The 22,003-nt window shown below is 49.1% G+C and overlaps 1 protein-coding gene across 2 annotated transcripts in view; it reads right to left on the bottom strand.

Annotated features, from left to right (window-relative positions):
• Positions 1-361: 361 nt before the first annotated feature.
• LOC121438837 (alpha-2,8-sialyltransferase 8E-like) overlaps positions 362-22,003 on the bottom strand; it is a 51,436-nt gene continuing 29,794 nt past the window's right edge. For both annotated transcript variants that reach the window (XM_041639310.1, XM_041639309.1), the window contains 2 exons: positions 9,006-9,098; positions 362-678 (listed from right to left, as the gene is read on the bottom strand). In XM_041639310.1, the coding sequence (XP_041495244.1) occupies positions 435-678; positions 9,006-9,098 (337 nt within the window). In that variant the 3' untranslated portion in view covers positions 362-434. The remainder of the gene's footprint in view (positions 679-9,005; positions 9,099-22,003) is intronic.

Genomic DNA, 22,003 nt, shown 5'->3' on the forward strand with positions numbered 1-22,003 from the left:
AGTGTAAGATCTACCTGCCCTGGAACGATACCGCAAGCTGGCGGGAGGCTAGCAATGGAGAAAACTCAAAGCTCGTCATTAATGAAAAAGCATTTGGGGATGCCTCTCATCTGCCTGGTTCCCATGAGAGCCTGGAAATATAGCTACTGCCTCTCCTAGCGCTTACTATCTGTTCACTGTGGTTAACAAGCAATTTAAAAAAAATCAACAGCCGGGCTCAGATATTAGATAGAAGCATGATGAACTTGGGCCTCCAAGAAGGTAAGTAGAGACGCTATGCCAGGACGGGGAGATGGGGAACGATGAGACTGTCAGGGCCATGGAGGGACCTTAAACAAGCATCTCATTTCTAGGGGCCTTAGTGCACACCAGCCTGAGCTACTTGTGACAGCCCCAACCTTGTAAGGCAAGGACCACAGCAAAGCATGGGGCCACTAGCTGACCAGGTAGGTGCTGGCCTTGCCACTGCTCACGTCAGGGCCCTTAGGGCCAGCTCCAGACAGATGCCCACTGAGAACCAGAGGTGGATATCTGGAGAGGTGGCAGTGGGGACCCACACCATGAGGACGGAAGGCAGACAGCAAGGCATACTTGAACAGGTTGGCTTCAGAGGTGTCCATTGCCCAGTTGCATATCTGGAGGCGCTTCCACCTGTCAAACAGTTCAGACTGCTTCACCCTGTGGGAGCAGTGGGCAGAGAGCAGATGAGAAGGTCAGGTTGTACCACGTGTCACCCGTTTCCAAAAACCCTCCCTTCCCCTTCCCCTATACGCCTTATCAGCGGTCGGTATGTTACTCCGCTGTGTGCCATATCAGCTGTAGGTATGTTACTCCGCTGTGTGCCATATCAGTGGTCGGTGTGTTACTTCCCTTACTCTTGATGTGAGGGCAATTCCGAGGCAAGCACAGAAACCCCAGGGTAAGCTCCAGGGCTCTTCTGTCTCTGCCTCTGTGCACTGGGATTGCAAGTGTGCGCCACACATCTAGCTTTTCACAAGCTAGTACTCCGCGTGTTTGCAAGACTGACTGAGCCGTCTCCTCAGCCCGAACTTTATAGCATTCAGTCCCAAACTCCCTTGAGACAGATCCAGCAGGTCCCAGACACTGCCTTAAATCCAGTCACCTTGGATTCCAGAAACAGCAGAGCCCTGGAGACCAATCTCCTTAGGAGAGGAACCAGGGCTATCCCTCTAAACAGCATCAATCATCTGAAAGATATCTGGATGCTCCCACAATCCATGACAAGCAGGACCAGAACTGAGGTAGATCAGCCAGCCCTGAGTTCACAGAGATTGCTCAATCATACAGACCTCTCAACCGACTCAGTTCTTCCTCTGTTTAGACAGTAGCCCATGTCAGAGCTCCAAGGACATGCTGAGATGCTGATGTCTTCCACTTCCCCAGTACGACGAACCTGGGCCATATTTATTAAACTCTCTTCCTGTCTTTCCAATCCTACTTTGTTGGATTTCTGGGGAGAGCAGTTAGACCCAATCTGTTGAGAGCCCCCTCCCACTGCCCCAAGTCAGGTCCATGTCCTGGGATATTAGTACCACCTATATGCATTTGCTGGCTAGTTTTTGTCAAGTTGACACAGGTAGGGTCTTCCGGGAAGAGGGAACCTCAGCTGAGAAAATACCTCCATGAGACTGACGTGTGGGCAAGTCTGTGGAATATTATCTTAATTGACAATTGATGTGGGAGGGCCCAGCTCACAGTGGGTAGTGCCACTTCTGGGCAGGTAGGTACTGGATGGTATAAGGAAGCAGGCTGAGCAAGCCGTGGAGAGCAAGCCAATAAGCAGCACCCTTCCATGGCCTCTGCATCAGCTCCTGCCTTGAGTTTCTGCCTTGCTTTCCCACAATGATGTACTGTTCCCTGGAACTGTAAGATGAACTGAACCCTTTCCTCCCCAAGATGCTTTTGTCCAGTCTCTATCACAGCAATAGAAAACAAATCATGATCAACATCAGCCGTCACCTCCTCCCTCCTCACCGTTCTTCACCTTAGACAGTGTCTAACCTTGAAGGCCAAGCCCTCGGTGCCACCCGTGTTCTGCCCTGTCCCTATGGCCTTCGCCTCTTCTTAGTTATTTCTTCCCATTGCAGTTAAGGTGTTCCCCATTCCCAGGCTGTGTCACTAGGGCCAAGTCACTCCCGAGCTCCTGTGTCTGCACATGTGGAGCGATCTGTCCCAGCCCTTGTCACCACCTAAGAGATTCTTCTTACAGTCACCAGGCGGTTGGGATTCTTTACATTTCCTCAGTGTTAGCCCTTTGTGAGTGGGGCACAGAGGCAGATCAAATGAGAGAAGAATATGCACAAGGGGACCAGCTTCCCAAAGTGTGTCCCCTGGAACTCTAGCGCAATGTGATGCTACATGAGACTTCTATAAAAGTGAGACTTCCCTACAGTTTAGCCCAATTTTAAAACATTTTAAATCCCAAATACATTTATGAGCAAATGTATTTGGAAAAGCTGAGTTAAAGTCTAATATTTTCTTCTACCCTGAGATTCCCTGGATCAATTAATAGGTTCTCCTATCTTATTTCATTTCAAGAAAGGAATATTGCACACATCACTTTCCAGAGATACCGGACTGTGGAGCCTTATTTCCACTGGAAATGCAGGACAGAGTGTACCTTGCACCCTGGCCCAGGCAGGCCAGGACTCCTCTTGCTTTAGGGCTAGGCAATGCATCCCTGCTCGTGTCCTGGATGGGAGCCTTTCGGAACTCACAGGCCCAGGACTCTGGATCTGAAAGGGGTCCTTAATGGAGGCTGTCCCAGCACCACCATGGCTGGGAAGTGGCTAGCCCCCAGGAGCACTGGGTTCACCTCTTCGTTTAACAGGAACTAGTGACATTTGTCCCCAAACATGGCCAATCACTCACTGCCTACAGAGCTAAGCTTGGTTTATTCTGTTTAACGTTGTTAAAACAAAATACTCTTGGCTGAGAACTTACAAAAGAAAACATCTATTTTTAGTTTCAGAAGTTGAAAGTTCCGGATCAGATGACCTCATCAGCTTAGCCTCTGGCGAGGGTACCAACAGCTGTCACCCGACAGACAGGGCAGAAAGCTTAAAAGAGTCAGGAGTCAGATTTACTCTTTTATAGCAATGTAATATCTATGTGTGTGTGTATGTGTTTGTGTGTGTATGTATGTGTGTGCATGAGTGTGTTCATGTCTGCACACGTGCATTCAGATGTCTTCCTCAGTCACACTCCACCCCATTTTGGGGGGCAGTGTCCCTCACCGGACCTGGAGCTCACCAGTTCAGCTAGACTAGCCAGTCAGAGGAAATCCAGGGGTCTTCCTGCCCCACCCCTCCAACCCTGGAGTTACGGGTGCACACACCACGACACCTAGCTTTTGTGTGGGTTCTGGGTACCCGAACTCAGCCTTCATGCTTATGTGGTTTTACCAAATGAGCCATCTCCCCAGCCCTGTAGCCTAGTCTTGAGGAAACTTATTCATTCTGTGAGACCATCTTTAATCTCTTCTAAGGGTGATGCCCCCAATGATCTAAATGCCTCCCTCTAGGCCTCACTTCTTAAAGGCCCACCACCTCAAGCTTCGAGCACATAAACCCCTTGGGGGGGGGGTAAACAACATCCAAACCACGACACCCTTCAACTAGGGAAATGTGAGGAGGAGGCTGGGCCTGAGGGAAGGAGGTGGTGTCCTCACCTACCAAAGCAGAAGATCTAGGAATGTAGTTGGTAGGGTGTGGACTGGGGTAAGGGGGTCCCCAGCAGCATGCATACATTCCTGAGGAGGGTAAGGAGGGTAGACAGAAGAAACAGCTGAGAATCATGGGAACGGAGCTAGGGTGAGAAGGCTGGACTGGCTCTGAGTTTTAGTACTAGAAGCTTCTGTGGTTTACACCATGACAGTGCCGGTCTCACTGCCCTCCGGCGTTCTCCCATGTCTCCGGGGCCTCTGGTGTCTTCCCACTCTGTTTACACTCCATTCTTATCTGCTTTCTCCACCACCTGTTCTTTGTACAAGTACGGGCTGAGTCCATGTGGTGTCCAAGATCCCTGAGCTATGGCCTGACTGCACGGAACCCTGACCTGGCAGAACACACAGGCTTTTGAAAGCCTTCTGGGCTGAGCTTCGAGAGGCATGAAGGACTTCCCAGGTCAGAGAGGGGGGCTTTTTTTTTTTTTTTTTTTGCCAGCGGCCATGGCTTCTAGCCACTCTGTTTGGCCTCATTGCTGGGCTCTGCACCAAGTCCAGCCCAGAAGTGTAGGGAAGGAAGCCAGAGAGGCTGCCACAGGAGTTCTCAAGCAAAACCCCCATGTGGGTGTGAACATGGGCAGCAACTGAAGGTTTGCCTTTAAAAACAGAGACACTCAAATGACTAGAATCAAACATAAATAGTTTGAACAAGAATCAGCGACGAACATTGTCCTGGCAGATAATCTCAGAGTAATTCATGGTGCCTCAGACACTGTCAGGAAGCAGGGCACTCTCCCTCTGGGGGTTTCTGGCTAACTCATTTTTACCATTGATTTGAAAAATTTTGGATCAAAAATATTTCTATGGGAATCACACATCTTGTGTCCTCAGACAAAATACCCATTCACGCTCTGTGTGCCGGAAGGAACATGTGTGCCTCCACCCAGCTTCCTCCATCCACAGAAGGGATTTGACCTTTTCCCTATTATTCGGGTCAGTCTTGCTGTGATGCAGGTTGTGGGATGAGGCTGGAGCTCAGCAAAATCTGAGAGTGCCCAGCTAATAACAGGACTACCTGGACAGAAGCCAGCCTCTGAGCTCTCTGACATCTCCCGTGGAGGACCACAAACCCTCAGTAACCCTCAGTTTAGGAATTACCCAGGAAGGGGGGCACCGGGCTTGCCATTGCCTAACACACCACAGACTGCCACAACTGACACCCTCTGGGTGGCCTAGTCTGGCCTGTACTCCTTCCTATATTTCTACAACTCAAGTCCCCAGACGAGACAGCTGTCATGGAAGAGAGAGCCTAACAAGACTGACTAAGTCTGAGGCCACCAGCTGGGATTGCTGTTATCCCAGGAGTCCATCCTGAGGAGTGAGACAAGGTATCCTGAGGACAGATGAGAACTCATGCAACTATGAAAAGACCAATACATCACCAAAAAAGAGCCTATGATCCACTGATGTGGAATGTCCTTTTGTATGCTGTGAATATGTTTTATTACCATTGGTTAATAAAGAAGCTGATTTGGCCAATAGCCAGGCAGGAAATTCAAGCAAAGATAAAGGGAAAAAGAAGGCAGATTTAGAGAGATGCCAGCAGCTGCCAGAGAAGCAAGATGTGAGGTAATGCCACAGCCATGTGGCAATATATAGATTAATAGAAATGGGTTGATTAAGATGTAAGAGCTAGTGAATAATAAGCCTGAGCTAATGGGCCAAACAATTTGTAACAACTATTAAGCCTCTGAGTGTTTACTCATGAACTGGTGGGTGGGAGAGAAACCTCTAGTTACAAGGGACAACAGTGATCACAGGCACAGGGAAATCCGAGATTGTTCTTCACATCCCCACAAGTCTTCCTCTGTAGGTTCAAACCAAAGTATCTTGGTAATTTCTCATCTGGTCTCTAAGTATCAGCTGTAACAGGAACTCTTATTGGCTGAATTGTGTCTCCCCAAAATTCACATGTGGAAGTCCTAACGTCAGTGTGACTGTATTTGGGGAAGGGGTCTGTAAAATCTAAACTAGATGGGAATGAAGTCATTGGAGTGGGCCCTGGTCCAGTATGACTGGTGTTCTTGTAAGAAGAGCATGAGATGTAAGACACAGACAGACACAGTGAAAGGATGGCTGTGGGCGAACCAGGAAGGGAGGCTCTAGGACCCCTGCTCTCTATTCTCCTGCCTCCAGAACAGGAAGGAAAAACTGACTCATCAGGGGTTAAAGAGATGGCTTAGCGGGATAAGCACTTCCCTGCAAGCATGAAGAGTAGAGTTAAGAAAATACTGGTTAGGCACAGTGGCCTGCCTGTAATTCCAGCCTCAGAAGGCTAAGATGGAGGATTCCTATAGCTCATGGGCTAGCAAGGCCAGTCATACCACTGAGTTCTGGGCTTGATGAGAGCTCTCACCTCAATGAAAAAGACAGGAGAGCAATAGAGGATGATTCTTGACGTTGGCATCTAGCCTCCAATGCATGCACATACAGAAAAAGAAAAGAAACTAAATGACTTGATAGTGGAATTTTGTGGTGGTGGCCCCAGAAAACAGCATCATACAGAAGATCTGGAGGTAGAAGGATGAGAAGTCATGAAGACAGTTTACATGCTTCCTCGTCACTTCCAGTCCAGGCCTTGAAGTGCCCGTGAAGAAATTATACGTTTTCTAATTTTAAAGTTAACTGTTCTTCCTTTGAAAACTCCAAGAAATATTGCCAACAAGAGCTCTCTGGGATCCCAGTTAAACATGTAAAGGCCTCAAATGTTTTAATTCTGAGAAAAGATAATCAGGGACCTTCTGCTTCTGAATTAAGTCCCCAACTAAGGTCTGGGTAGGCGTTGTCATGTAACTCCTTGGAAGCATTCCAAAACATCTATCAGACCACACTCCTAGGCACTGCCTCAAATCCTATCCACAGGGTCCCAAGGTCCTCGGGAAAGGATCTAGGTGCACCATGACTCCTGTGGTGCCACCGGTTCTGTTTTCCCCTCACATGCTGACCCACAGCTGCTCTGGTCCCAGCATCCTTCCTGTCTCAAGACCTCGTATGGACTGGCCCATTTGGGATCTTCTTAGCCTAGTTAACAACTATCACCCTACAGACCAGAACTCTCTCCACCCTTCCTCGGCAAACCTTTGCCTGGCATCACCCACCCTAGGTCAAGTTCCCCATTACCCTAAGAGTTTGTCTCCTTAGAGTTACTCATGTCTGTTTCCCCATTGATCTATGGACTCCCTGAGAGCTGGGACCACAGTGGTGCGTGCTCAGTGCAATGAACAGCAGACATCAGAGGGTAGCTTCATTCATCTCTAGAAAGGGCCATAGCCAATACAGATAATCCAGCTGGACTATCTCAAGGCCTACTCCTGGGACTTTCAGCAGCTGCATATGAAGGCTGCTAGTTTGGACCTTATGCATCTCCTAAAGGCTTTAGTGTTGAGGGCTGTTTCTCAGGGTGATGCTATGGGGAGGGTGGGGGACCTTTAGGAGGCAAGGCCATGTGGGGGAGGTCTCAAGGTTATTAGGACTGCACCAGTGGGAACCTGGTCTTTTTCTCTTTCTGCTTGGTCATGAAGACAGAAGATTTGCTCTCTCTCTTGCTCCCTGTGATGGCACACTTCCTCCTCAACACAGCCACCAAAGCAATGGGCCTGCTCACCTTGTGAGGACCTGGCTTTGCAGACTCCATTTTAAAGAAGGGGATTCATCTTAAGCCATATGGTGACTGGGAGCCTACCTCAGTTCCAGGGATGTGCTGCGATAGTGAAATTTGAATGTATACTTTAGAAATAGCCAATTAAGGAGCTAAGGAACAGGCTCATAAAATTTAACGAGGTCAAGATGTTTTCTGCAGACACCCTAGTCCTCGCAGACATCCTGACAGCAATTTAGGGTCCTTGGTTAACGGTCCATACCCAAAGTTTGATCAATGATTTCAGAAATCGTCTTACTCTGTATCCCCTTCACCCAATCCTAAGACCCCCAAATATGTATCCACCCTCCTTGCAGCTGTTCCCCTTTAAAAACTCTCCTCTCCCCAGCTCGGAGCCTCACTCTCTCCTCACCCACTGCCTTAATGTGTTGGAAGAGTGTGGTCCTCACTCGAACGGAAAGAAAGAGAGTGGAATATCCACATCTACTGAGCGCCACTGCCGCCTCCCCTGCAGCCCCCCCAGTCGGAGCCTGCTATCTATTTTACAAACTATTTCCACCAGTCGACAGCAATGCCTAAGAAGTAGGTAATGCCACCTCCATTTTATAAGTTAGGAAAGGCTCAGAGAAATTAAGTAATTTATTTGCCTGATAATTAGAGCAGGCAAGGCCCAGAATTAGCTTGCGGTCCCAGGTCTGCCTTAGCCCAAAGCCTCTACTTTCTCCATGACTCACACTACCTGGCTTCTGACTGCCAGCCATGGGCAGAGTCCTTAGGATCATGTCAGAGGGCCATGAATCCATATAAGTATCTAACATTACCTTTGTATAATTTTTATTTTGTCCACGTCCAGATGTAATTGTTTCTAAGTACATTCAGACCCTGGCATAATTATCATCCAGACACCCCAGGTAGGTCTGCTGGCTTCCAGGGAGTCATAACAAGAGAGAGAAGACTGAAGTGAATGGCCAACTGGGAGGCTCAGGTCTTCCTCCCACTGGCTGGACGAGCACTGCAGATGATAGACTATGGGATGGGATGGGATGGGATGGGATGGGATGGGATGGGATGGGATGGGATGGGATGGGATGGGACGGGACAGGATGGGGGTGCTCCTTTGCCGTTTCTATAGCAGTGTGTCGAAGGAATCTCCACACAGAGATATTGTTTGTGCACCAACATGCTGCGAGGATACACTAGGCCTTCAGGAACTAGAACGGGGTGAGAGAAAGATACTTCACTGCATACCATTTTGTGACACTTCTTGGATTTTGCATCAAATAATTGACCAATTAAAACTTTCAAAGAAATTAAAATTGTCAAAGACAGCATTAAGTGGGCCAGGTTTAACCCTTAACTGTACAAAACACTGAATTTCAGGTCCGACAGTCCAGGGCCTCTTAGATTTCTACCCAACAGGAGCCCTGCAATGATAATCGAGGTGGCTGATAACTGAGCTGGGGACTTTCACACCCCGAGGTGACCTTGCAAACTTAGCCTTGGTGATCAAACAGCTTCCAGGGCCTTCTAATGCCAGTGGAATTTCCAGGCTATGATGTCTATCTTGTGTTTCTCGTCCCCTTCAGTTCTGGGGTCTACCCACCCCACCCCACCTCCACATGAGACTTGTACCCACTCCCAGCCCAGGCAGAGCACACTCACATGGACAGCACCTTCACATCCAGGATCTCCTGCCTCAGCTCCAGGCATCTTGTGGAGTTAAATTCTAAAGGCCCCTTGTAAAATTCAAAGTACCTGAGAACCAACAGAGACAAAGGTTACACAGAGAAGCAGCCCGGGTTTTCTAGGACCTGCCAAGGGTCCTTCTGTGAGAAGGAGCTCATCCTAGTCCAACAAATAATACCAACCAACCCACCCCATCACAGGACCCAATAGGGTGCTGGCTCTAGGTAGGAGCAACCATACTGCACTATAAGTGTGTATAGGAACAAAGCCCACTTGGGCCAACACCAAAAGGCGGTCACAGGCTTCATTGCAAAACTGTGAGGGAGGAGGGGGGTGGGCTTTATGCACTCTGATCAGACAGAGTGGGAGACCGGCAGCACCCAGCAGCCAATCTGGGAGGCAGGCAGTGAATTATCCCATCATTTCCTGCCCTTTCTGTCTTTCTCTGACTCTTAAGACAATGTCCTATGACACAGCCACAGGCAGAGCTCAGATTGCCCCAGATTTTTCCATTTACAAAGCATTTCCATTCCCATCTGCTCCCTTGGTGCTCTTGTTCATGCCGCACTGTCTGGGAGACTGACCACTCTTTTCCCATCTGTTTACCACAAGAGCTGGTATACCCACAGCCCTGGAGTCCAGAGTCACCTTCCTGGGCAGAAGCCAGGTGATCCTTTCCTCATGGGTCTCTCCCACTTCCACGGTGGTTCTGTAGCTGGAGCTACTGGAGCTGGGAATGTGGGATCCCAAGACCGCCGCAGTCATGACTCAAGAGTATACAGACTGCCACACTAACCATGGGGTCAGTAGTCTCCTAACAAGTAACCCACAAGAATCAGAAGCAAAAGAGGCACCTACAGCCATCACAGCGCCAGAACCAAATGCTGGAAATGTAGGCATTCTTGGAGCTTGTCTTAGCACCTTCCAACCATGGCAGCAGCTACCACATTTGCACCCTATTGCCAAGCCAATGCTGCAGACAAGAGTATGAGAGTAGAATGATTGCCTAACATGCTCAAGGCCACAAAAATAGACCCCAAAAATGTTCTATTCAATGGATTGGCTCCTAATTCCAAAATAAGTTGGCTCCATATCTTTATGTCATAAAAGAACTAGGTGGAGCTCTTAAGAACAAGGAATTGAGGATGTCTTTACCATCAAACTCACTCTCGCTCTGTTTCCCTCTTGTTTCTGAGTCCCGCCCCCATCTCTGTCTCTCCCTCTCTCTCCAAACTCAGCTTCAGAACCTGGATCAAAGGCCTGCTCCTTTGGGAACGCTCATGTGGCCCCTTCCCCTGGGCTCTATGTTGAGGACTGCGGACCACCAGACCCTGAATTTCTTGTAAACAACTTGTTTTCCTCTGCTCTGAGCAACCTGCAGCTGCTCTGAACACGAGACCTGATGGCAGGGGAGTGGGTTCTAATGAGTCTGCCACTGAAAGATCTCAAGAGCTGGGGCGTGGCCAGAGTCCTATATAAACTGCCCGTGAGCATAATAAAGTGGGCATTCTTGGCACACTTGTATCAAGGATTACCCGTGTCCCCATGTCTCTGTCTGTGTACGTGTGTTTTTAAATCTCCAGGACCCTTGCCCGGGGCTCGCATACTGTCTGGTAGTGCAGACACTACAGCTCTACACACTGTATCTTCATTAGAACAAATAATATCATATTATCATAATCTGCCTCTGGTCTACAGCCCTTCCAAATGGTGAGCATCTCAAATGTAGCGATTATGTCTTTGTCATTTCTCTTCTATCTGTCCTACAGAAACAGGCACACTAAAGACTACATTTCCTAGACTCCTTTGAGGCTAAGGCTCTGGAGAGAATTTAGGTCCAACCAATCAGAAATATACTCATGAGACTGATTCCAAGCTGCTCCTTGAAAAACATGAAAAGGAGCATGGGGCAGACAGAGGTGACATGGTTCTCAAACACTACAGTCATGGCGGCAGCTCGCATGATGGTCCCATTGCACAATGCCATTGCTCATGTGACGGCTCATCTTGGTTGTCAGCCTGGCTACATCTGGAATTAACTAAAATCCAAGTGGCTGGGCATACCTATGAGAAAGCTTTCTTACTTAGTTAGACCATGTGAGGTAGGAAGATCCAATTTCAGTCTGGATCTTCTGAGGTGGAAAGGTCCATCTTTATGTGGACCACATCTTCTAGCCTGTCTTAGTCACTATTCTACTGCTGGGAGAAGACACCATGACCAAGGCAGCTCTTATAAAAGAAAGCATTTAATTGGGAACTTGGTTACAGTTTTGTCCATTATCGTCATGATAGGGAGCATGGTAACATGAAGGAAATTTCTGGAACAGTAGCTGAGAGCTACATCCCGATCCACAGGCAGAGAGAGAGAGAGAGAGAGAGAGAGAGAGAGAGAGAGAGAGAGAGAGACTGACTCTGAGCTTGGCATGGGTGTTTGAGACCTCAAAGCCCACCCTCATTGACATACTTCCTCCAACAAGGCCACACCTCCCAATCCTTACAAATAGTGTCACTCCCTGGTGGCTAAACACTCAAATATATGAACATATAGGGGCCATTCTCATTCAAACCACTATATTCCACTTTCTGGCCCCCATAATCTGGTAGATATCACAGAATGCAAAATATGCATTCAGTCCAACTTTACAGTCTCAACTTTGTTTCAAAGTTCAAAGTCTCTCCTGAGACTCTTGGCAATCTCTCAACTATCACTTTCTGTAAAGTCAAAATCAAAAAGAACAGATCACATACTTCCAACACACAGTGGCACAGGTTATGCATTACCATTCCAAAAGGGAGGAAAGGGGAGCATAGTGAGGAAATACTGAACCAAAGTAAGACCGAAGACCAGCTGGGCAAACTCCAAACTCTGCATCCCCATCTCTTCAGATCCCCAACTCCACTTCTCTCGCTTGGGCTGGTTCCACACCACAGCTTTGCTTGGCAGGGATCCCACAACTCTGTCATCTCCAGCATCTTGGGATCTCCAAGGCGATCCAAGCTTCGCCTTCACAATTTTACACAGTGCGCTCTCTGAGCCTTCATGCAGGGACACTCCCAATGCACACTTGGCCTCGGCATCTTTTCTTAGCCATGGTGGGAGATTCCACAACTTGTTTCTTGTATCCTTGACTATAAAACGAGAACCATGTGGCCAAAGCTCCCAAGTTCTACTGTTTGATGGGGTTGGAACTTGGCCACTTCCTTTTATTACATTTATATCAGCTTTCTGTTGGTGGCGGGTTCCTTCGCTGCTGAAGCTTTTCTTTAACTCCTTTCCACAAACTGGTGAGGTGTTGCTCTGAGGTTACAACTCCCTTTATTCCATTTAGCATCAGGTTTTTCTTTAAACCTCTTATGTTCCTGAGCACTGGACTTAGCTCCATTACACTTTCTGATGCTCCCTTTCTCTTCAAGCTACACATATTGTATTGGGGTGGAATGTGGTGATTTGAATAAGAATGACCCCCATAGGCTCATCAGTTTTAGTCACCAGGAAGTGGCACTATTTGAGAGCATTAGGAGGATTAGATGGTGTGGCCTTGTTGGAGGAAGTGTGTCACTGGAGGTGGGCTTTGCGGTTTCAGAAGTCCATACCAAGCCCAGAGTCTGTCTCTGCCTCCCTCTGTCTGGCTCTGGCTCTGGCTCTCTCTCCCCCTATGGATCAGGATGTAGCCCTCCTCTACTGCTTCATACTGCTCCCCACTATGATGATAATGGACTAAACCCAATTCAAATGCTTTCTTTTATGAGAACCTCCCTGGTCATAGAGTCTCTTCAAAGCAACAGAACAGTGACTAAGACAAGAAACTGGTATCAGGAATGGGGTGTCACTGTGACAGTCCTGACCATGATGTTTGTTGTAGAAATGTGGAGAGTTTGGATAAATAGAGTAGAAGAGCTATTGAACATTTTAGGGGGGGGGCAGTTACTGGGCCCTCCTATTAGGAACATGGACGACAGTGATGTTGAGAGTGATGTAGCTTGTGATGGCCAGACTCAAGAGGTTTCAGAGGACAAAAATATTAGTAAATGACCTAGAAACTGTTCTTGTGATATTTAGAGAATAATGTGGCCGCTTTCTGCCCTGAGGCTAAATTGAAGAGTTGGGGTTCATGGAAGTAGTGAAGGAGATTTCAAGGCAGCCTAGTTTTGACTGTGTTGTGTGGTTATTGGTAATCACTTGCATGCAGAGCTATAATGAGAAGTAGCAAGCCAGTAAGTAAGCAGCACCCCTCCATGGCCTCTGTATCAGCACCTTGCCTCCAGGTTCCAGCCCTGCGTGAATTCCTGCCCTGACATCTTTCAATGATGAATTACAATGTGGATGTGTAAGTCAAATAAACCATTTCCTCCCCAGCATTCTTATGGTCATGATGATTCCTTCCTTCCTTCCTTCCTTCCTTCCTTCCTTCCTTCCTTCCCCTCATTTTTGTTTGTTTCAGGTTTTTTCTTTGAGATAGGGTTTCTCTGTGTCCTGGAACTCGCTCTATAGACCAGGCTGACCTTGAACTCAGAGATCTATCTGCCTGCCTCTACCACTTGTGTGCTATGATTAAAGGCGTGCACCACCACCACTCAGCACATGGTGTTTCTTCACAGCAATAGTAACCCTAACTAGGATCTAGTGTATATAAAGGCTGTGGAAGAAAGAAGCTTTTGGTCTCTGCCTGCTTGCTCTCCCTGGCAGCTCATTCCTTCACTAGCCTTAGTGTCTCCTTCTTCATGATTCCAGGGTACACTGAAGAGCAGCTAAGACATCCGGTCTCGTGGACTGAACTACTGCATCCTTGGACTGTCCACTGGTAGACAGCATCATTGGACTAGCTGGATACTAGCTTGTAAGTTACTCCAATAGATTCCGTTTTATATTATATTACATTCATTCTTTCACTACACTCATTCTATATTTCATTGTTCCACTAGATAACCCCGACTAATTCACTAAGACACTCACTCATTTTTTTCTTGAAGACTCTGAGCTAGGAGTGACCTTAATAAATCTCTTTCTCCTTGAGGCAGTTGACAAGCATCCTGTCATCTGCAACTAAGAACAAGGGGTCAGCTTGGGGCCACCACACAAGCCCATGACCTTGGCTCTACCTCCTGCAGTTTTCCAGTCACACAGCGGAAAGTAAGATCTGTCTCATTTGCAACTGGACCCTGCAGGTGTCACTAAGCCATTGGAACCGCAGGTTGAGTGAAGTCATGATCCTAGACTGCTAAGAAAAACTCCAGATACAAATGTTTGCCAATAAACCTAGCACAGCGGTTCTCAACCTGTGGATGGTGACTCATCTGAGGGTCAAATATCAGATTATCAGATATCCTGCATGGCAAATATTTACATTATGATTCATAACAGTAGCAAAATGACAGTTATGAAGTAGCAACAAAAATAACTTTGTGATTGGGGGGGGGGGTCACCACAACATGAAAAACTGTGTTAAAGGGTCACAGCATTAGGAAGGTTGAGAACCATTGGTCTTCAGAGAGCTGGAGACTTGCCAACATTACTCCTGTGTGTATAAGTCATCTGGGTCACTTCCTCTGTCTCTTTTCTCTCCTACTTTGAACCAAGGCAGTGTCTTCCCTCTGACCAGACTCCCCTCTCCTCTGCCCAACCATCCTTCCTTTTTCCCTCCAGTCTTTAGCATTTGGTCCTCCTTTCTCCTGAATCCCTAACATTGCTCATACGGGCAACTCAACAGTTCTAAGCAATCTTTGTGCCATGTGTCCAGGGTTCTAGGTTGAGAGGTTTTCAAAGCTGGGCTCACACCCCTTCTTAGCCACTGCTATAATCTGAGTGTTTGGGGTCCCCCAGAATCCAAGCTCCGAGATGATGGGATCAGGAGGCGATGGGATTAGATGAGCCCTCTGTTCTCATCTACATGTAAACGTCCTTATAAAACAGGGCTGAGAGAGACACTTTGTCCCCGTACCACATGAGAATATGGGGAGAAGGCCTGTCTATGAAACAGAGAACAAACCTTCTGAAATTCGGACTCCCAGTCAAATCTCTAGAAATAAATTTCCACTGTTTAGCAGCACCTCAGACTACGTACTCTGTTTCAGCAGCGTGAACGAACCCAGACAGCCATTTTAGCCCTGTCACTTCTAGCCTTAGCCATGTCAACACTAGTCTAGAAAGACTGAGTGCTACGTGAGCAGCAACCATGATGCTGTTGACATTTCCAGGAAAGCATATCGCACAGGAAGTGTTAAGACGTGCTCACCCCCATTGCCCTGTCATTGAAGGGCGAATGCTGCCAGCAGACACCACAGGGAGACCCAGGAGTGCGACACTGGCTTCTCTGCCCTCAGCTAGTTGACAGCAGAGCTGACTCAGGGATGAATAACGCAGAAGTTTCTCTACCATCTGCTCCAGTGATGCGGCCTTCTGCTGAGCTCACTAAACCTCCTTCCACCTCCTCCTGGCGACAGCCCATGCCAAGTCCTGCCTGGTATTAGATGTCCTTGATCACCCTGCCTCTGCTAAGCACTACAGACATAAAGACATTCACTGCTGGGCATGGTGGCACACACCTTTAATCCTAGCACATGGGAGGCAGAGGGAGGCTGATCTCTGTGAGTTCCGGGCCAGCCAGGGCTATATAGTGAGACCTTATCTCAGAACAAAAGGAGTGTTTCTGAGGACTTGACCACTGGGCCCTGCCCACCCTACAGGGACTGTCCCTCTCAGGGTTCCTAGAACTGTGACAGACTAGCCTTGGAGTGCCTCTCCCATGCCACTCACCGAAAACAGCCATTCCCAGATCCTTCCTTCTCCATTTTGCACACTCTGTGCTATCATCCTTGTCCTACCCACCCTAGGGCCAGGTACAGGCAACCTCGAGCAGCCCCTACACTGGAGCCTGAAGACCGGAACCCCTGCCTCACCAGTCCCTACCCTCAGGCCACTGGTCACACTGCCTCCTAACTGGCTTGGGGCTTTTTATCGGCCCAGTGTGGAGAGCTGTGCCCTTGTTCCGGGAACTAGTGAGTATCAAACCCCTTCCCTCATGACAGGCATTTGCATATTTGTATCTTACCATTTCTAATTAACACAAACCCTAGGCCCCTGAAACACCCTGAGCCAAGTCATCCAAAGTGCTCCCTGACTGTATCTGAAGCCTCAGCTTTGCAGTTGGAAAAAGGAGATCAACGATTCTTGCTTCTTTCCCCCACCCTTGCTAGGCTCTGCTCTTGGGGGTGCACTGTCCCCACCTGATCTCTACGGATGACACATTTGATGACACAGCATTTCATGGAGCACAGCCACATTGGGAACCCCAAAGTTGTGCCTGTGACAGGAAGCCTGAGAGGTGTAGCCCGCAGAAGCTGGGCAAACCGGGAGTGGTCTGGGACCATGAAAAGAACGCTCACATTCTTTTGTGTATTCCCTCATGAGAGTGGCAGGCACAACATGCAAGAACAAACTGTGGCCTGCAGGAAGAATTGCATGTGTGTGTGACAGTACTGGGGGAGAGGTGGCCTGTGGGGAGATGTTCCTGGGACCTCTCAGAGTGATGGGATGGGGACAGCTCTTAAAATGCCTTTTCTATGTTTCCTGTAATGGTGTGATGATTCTTTTGCTACTGAAAATTGCTGAGATATGTTCTTTGCTTTTAAGCTACAGACCTCTCTATAAATACTCCCTGGCTTCATTTGTGCATGGGGAATCTGACCAAAGCGCCCCTCCGTCCTCACTAACTCCCCAGGCTTTGTAAGCGAGTGAGTCACCGCCTCTTCTTTCCATTCCGGAAACACTATCTCTGCTTGGCTCAAAGGAGAGGGAGCTGGCACCGCAACCGGCATCTCCAGGTCCGTGTCAGAAGCCTAGCTCCTCTCCAACACCATTTGACTTCCAACAGTCAGCTCCAAAGCTGGCTCCAGGCTGCAGCCATCCTGTCCCTGTGCCCTCGGGAACCTTGTGGGCTGGTCAGCTCTAACTGCCTGGTCATTGGGGGACAACCTGCATTTTGAAAAGACGGATGAAGAAGGCTGGAGGGTCCTGGTGGCCGGGTGTGGCTTTCCTTCTCTCAACCCCGTGAAGGCCCCAGTTTTGCAAGCTGAGGCGCCTCTCAACAGGCTGGAGCTGGCCAGCTGCGAGGCCACACTGGTTCACTCCTCTGCTCCAACCAGCCTTTCCTCGTGAACCCACCCACAAAGGCTCCCTTGTTTATTTCCTCTTCAATCCACCCAGGGTTGCATCCCCTTCCCAGGGTCAATGGTTGGTGTGAGATGGGGCCACTGCGCTCTTTCTAATCACAGCCCACCATAGTGGCATCTAAGACCACAGAAATCCAGGGAGGTTCCCTGTGCCACGTAAAAATGCAGCTGTTAGGGGCAGGCACAGGAGGAAGGGAAACTGCCATAGTCCATCAGTCTTGACCTTTTCTTTCTGTCATGCCTGGGGCATTCTAAGAGAAGAGTAGTGAGATATCACCCTGCTAGAAACACTTCCCCTCCACGCAGCACCTCTGTGCAAACAAAATTATGAAACCCTCCTGACCGACCCCATTAATTAAGCCACATGCTGGCAACACGGCCTGTCGGAGTGATAGTGGGCTGGGTTTCAGCACCACCTGATTCGCATCCTGTCCAGCTGTGTGAGGCAGCCTTCTCCTAGACCCTTAAACCAGCTCCTTTCACTCCCTTAACAGCCCAAGGAGACTGTGCTTGAAATTCAGGCTGCAATCAGCAAGGTCGCTTGCCCAAGGTCATCTGGCTAGTCAATTTGACCAGAAAAAAAAAAAATACCCTCTGGCAAGCCAGGGTCTCTGTCACCTCAGTGCGTTCCTTTTCCCAGCTCTGACAGTCAGGACTCCCTGGGGGCTTTGTCAGTCAGCAGCCCCCTTCTCTCCCAAAGGTGACAGCCCTTCAGCAGATCTGTGCTATTTCCAGCAGCATAAGAGCAGCTGCCGTCTGGAGCCAGCACACACCCATCAGCAAATATGCAGAAAGCCTGTGTCTTCCTGGATAGGTGCAGAGGGGACACAGGGCTTCCTCCTACCAGCCACCAAAGGCCACAACTGCCAGGAGGAGTCACTGCAGGGCCCTCCATGCCTGCTCGGCAATCTTGGACTTAACTGCTCTCTACAGGGTGTGATTTCCCTATGCCAAGAATCACCAGAGCTAAAAGGTCCACAGGCTAAAAGACAGAAGGCTGGCGACATGGCTGTGGTGACAAGAACTCATAAACTCAACCACTGGGGAGGCTGATGCAGGAGGATTGCAAGTTCAAGGCCTGCCTGGGCTGCAGAGTCATTTCAAGGCTAGCCCGGGAAACTTATGAAGATTCTATCTCAAAATTTTTTAAAAATTGATAAAAGAAGGCCGTGAATATAGTTCAATAGTTGAGTATTAGCCTTACCTGTGCAAAGTCCTAAATCCAACCCTAATACTGCAAAATAATAAATAGCAAGTTAATAAGATGATTAAATAAATTCTTGCTATTCTGAATGCAGCTCTAGATAGTTCTGTGGTCAGTCTGCTCTGCCACACCACTCCCCAAAGTCTGGAATGTCATTTTTGCCATTGGTTGGAGTCTGGAGAGGTTAACACTGACCCAGGAGCAATACCAGATTCAGAGATCCACCCTCCCTTTCCCAGCTGTAGGACCTCGATCTGGTGGCCAGCTCATCCCCTGCAAGCTGACCCTTTCTAAGCCAGCCCAGGGAAGCCCAAAAGCACCCCTGGTAAGACCCAGCTTAGCCCAGGATGCTCGCCATGTCCACCTGGCACTGGTTGGGGACTCACTGACCTTGCTGGGCTTTGGCCACCAGCCCCTCGTGCTAAGCCCGGACCAGTACACTAGTCACCTCCGCCCTCTAAATCTCTGCCTCTGTAGTGACCCTGGTCTCAGCCCCAGCATAAGCTATACTTCATTCTGCATGTCTCACGGAGGTCTGGCTCTGGGTCAAGGCTGCTCTTCTCCTATGTCTTCCTAGTTACTTCTATCACAGGTCTACCTGGTCAACATTCTCAGGGCACCTTCTCACCCTCCCTTCTCTACACTACCGTCCCCTGGGCACATCCCCACCTGCCCTAGACAATGACTTACACATGATGAGAAGTGGAGCTGGGGGGATGTTAAAGGCAGGGTCCCTGGGCAGGGGGGAAGAGGAAATGAGATCAGGAGCAGCCAGAGGGAGGATGGACGGACGCTGGTGTGCTGTGACGTGCAGAAAATTCAACCCCAAGATCCCACTGTGTCCCAGGCAGAGGTTCAGACTCAGTGTGAGGAAGCACTTCTGAGAAGGAGGCCCTGGTGGAGGATAGCCTCTAGCCTGCCCTGTGAGCCCCGCTGTTTGCTATCCAACGACAGTCTTGGTGTCCATCAAATTAGGAGAGTACAGGACAATGAAGACCGTTGTGCAGCTTCTATATCTTTTCATTTGTGCCCCCTGATTTGATTATCAAGTAGACATTGGCTTCCTGGCCCAGCCTTAGCTTCCTTCTTTTTCCATTTTCCATGTCTTTCTGTCCTCCTACCTTTGCCAAGTCCTGGTGAGCAGGACGTAGAGACAGAGGAACAGGCAAGAAGTGCAAATCCACGAGGGAGGAAAGAGGGAGAGTGGGTGGTGGTGGGGAAGGAATGGGGTATCTGGGCACTGCCGGAGTGGTGCCGAGGTTGAAGAAGAAGGGGTTGCTACAGGATGAGATAATCGCTGAAACTGGGTATTTTATAACAGGGAGTTTATTCACAAGGTGGCTGTGGGGAAAATGTGAAGACGAGGGAGCCTCCCCAAGGGTAGGGTTTCGTGGTGCTTGCAGGATAAACAGGAGGGTGGTCTAAGGTGTGGGAGGGGGATTGGAAGTGAGATAAGCAGTGCTCCTCCCCGTGTCATCCAGCTCCAGGGCCCCCATAGGAGGGCTGTTCTGGACACAGTGGTTTGCCATGGTCTGTGGGTGGAGTTTTGGCTTTCTGACACCAAGAACTCACCCACTGGGCACCTGTATGGGCTGCAGCAGAGAGCTGGTTTTTGTGTTGACAAAAGACCCGCATGTCAGAGGCAAAGCCAGCAGGAGATTGGTGACATATGCTTGGCTCCACGACCTCCAAAGTTAGGGAGTTTTGCAGTTAATCAGGCTTTTCTTCAATTTTAAGAAGGCTCAGCCCAAATATGGGGTGCTACCTACCTCCCCAAGACAATGCTCTGGATGAAGGGCAAAGCTGGGGTCAAACCCTGCCTCCTCTATTCAGGGAGCCTCAGCAATGACTGTGTGAGGCAGAGCAAACTGAGATGGCCTTACCTGTGTGAGACATTTTAACCTTGGAGCCCTTGGCCTGCTTCTGAGCAGGTGACAGACCTTTTTCCCAACTGAATAGTTGAATTAATGCCCCCAGTTTGCAGGAACAGAAACTGAGGCACAGAAAGTTCATGTAAGTTAACTCGCAAGTTTAGAGGTCACAGAAGGCTAGGAGACTCTGCTGGGATTTGCTTACAGTGCCTAAATCTCAGAGATTGAAAACCCAAAAAGCAACACCATCTAAGGAGCCTCCTGGCACAGCACCCACCACCACCACCACCAACAGCCTCCTCTGCCTGAAGCCTGATACTGTCAAGCTGTGGGAGGAAAGTGGGAAGACACCATATTTGCTCTGCTTGTGTGTTTCCCCAGTACCCAGCCAAGTACATTCTGCCAAACCTGACTCTCCAAATCCTTCTCATTTGGATGGAGCCCAAGACTTCTTTCTCTCTTTTGTGTCTCCTTTATGTCTCTGAATACTTGGAAACCCACCAGAAAGGTTCACATTGAGCCAGCCTGCACCCTGAACGACCCCGTGGGGCAGCTCTATCTTAGCCGGCAGAACCAAAGGGCAGGCATGTTGGCCGGGCTACCAGGAGGACTGTTGCCCAATGTCCAGCAGCTGTCTCTGTCCGCACCGACCGAGGGGAGGGGGATGTCTGCGTTTCAGAATAATCCCTCCTCCACAGTGGAACTTCAGGTGTAGCTATTTTCCATAAAAATTGGGAAAATGCTAAATCCAGAGGTCAGGGAATCATGAACCGCCCCCCTTCTGAAGAGTGGGGGAGAACAGAAGACAAAAGTGGGTAAAGGATGGGGGAGGGGGTAAGCAAGTCAAAAGAGTTCTGTGGCAGATGCCAACACAACTTCCCCGAGGAAACACGGAGACAGGTGGTCTGCCTAAATCCATACGTCCTTCTCATTTTGGTCCAACAGTCAAGGGCAGAAATAGATGGTGTGGATGGCCATGTAAGTGGCTCTCCCCTTCATGGCTGATCTGCACACAGTCCAGAAAGAAGACATCCTGTTATACCTGCCACCAGAGCCGAGGCTCTAGCATCAGTACTGCCCGGGCTGACTGCCCCTTCACTGCTTGCCACCTGAAGGTGACTCCGTTTCCTCACCTGTAACATAGGATAGTAACCGTGGCCAATGCAAAAGTGTAACAGTGAGGATTACCAGCAGTGATACACAGAATGTGCTTAGCCAATGCCGGGCTTAGAACCACACCCGGGTGACACCAGGCTATCGGCAGGGTCCTCCAGACCCAAGTCAGGTCTTAGCCACTGCAGGCAGTCCCTCTGACTTTCACCCCAAGTTCCAGGGCACTTGCCATCTGCGTCCCACAGCATAGTGCCTAATTATACACGGTCTCAGAACAACTAGGGAAGAAGCCTACAGTACAGGACTGAATTCAGTCAAGTTTCTCCCAGCCTTGAAATATGACAATTCCAGTCCCACGCTCCACAGGACTTGCTAGACACACGGCTGCTCTCAACCTTGGTTGATATCTGACCTTCAGCTGGCTCTCTCAGGCCTTTGACTTCACCTTCTGTTGTTTGCTATGGTGGAGGCCACCCTCTATTTTCTATCCTAGAAGCTACTAAGCCAGGGCAGTGTCCAGCCACAGGCAGCTTGGTGGCAGCAGTTGGACCAGCTACAGCAGTATGGCTCCGCTATTTGCCTCGGATTGGCTTTCTTGGGTCGCCTCTTTTTTTTTT

This window comes from Microtus oregoni, unplaced genomic scaffold (assembly GCF_018167655.1).
Source record: "Microtus oregoni isolate MIOR12 unplaced genomic scaffold, Mior012 000057F_ref0000458, whole genome shotgun sequence".
In the NCBI taxonomy this organism is placed as follows: Eukaryota; Metazoa; Chordata; class Mammalia; order Rodentia; family Cricetidae; genus Microtus; species Microtus oregoni.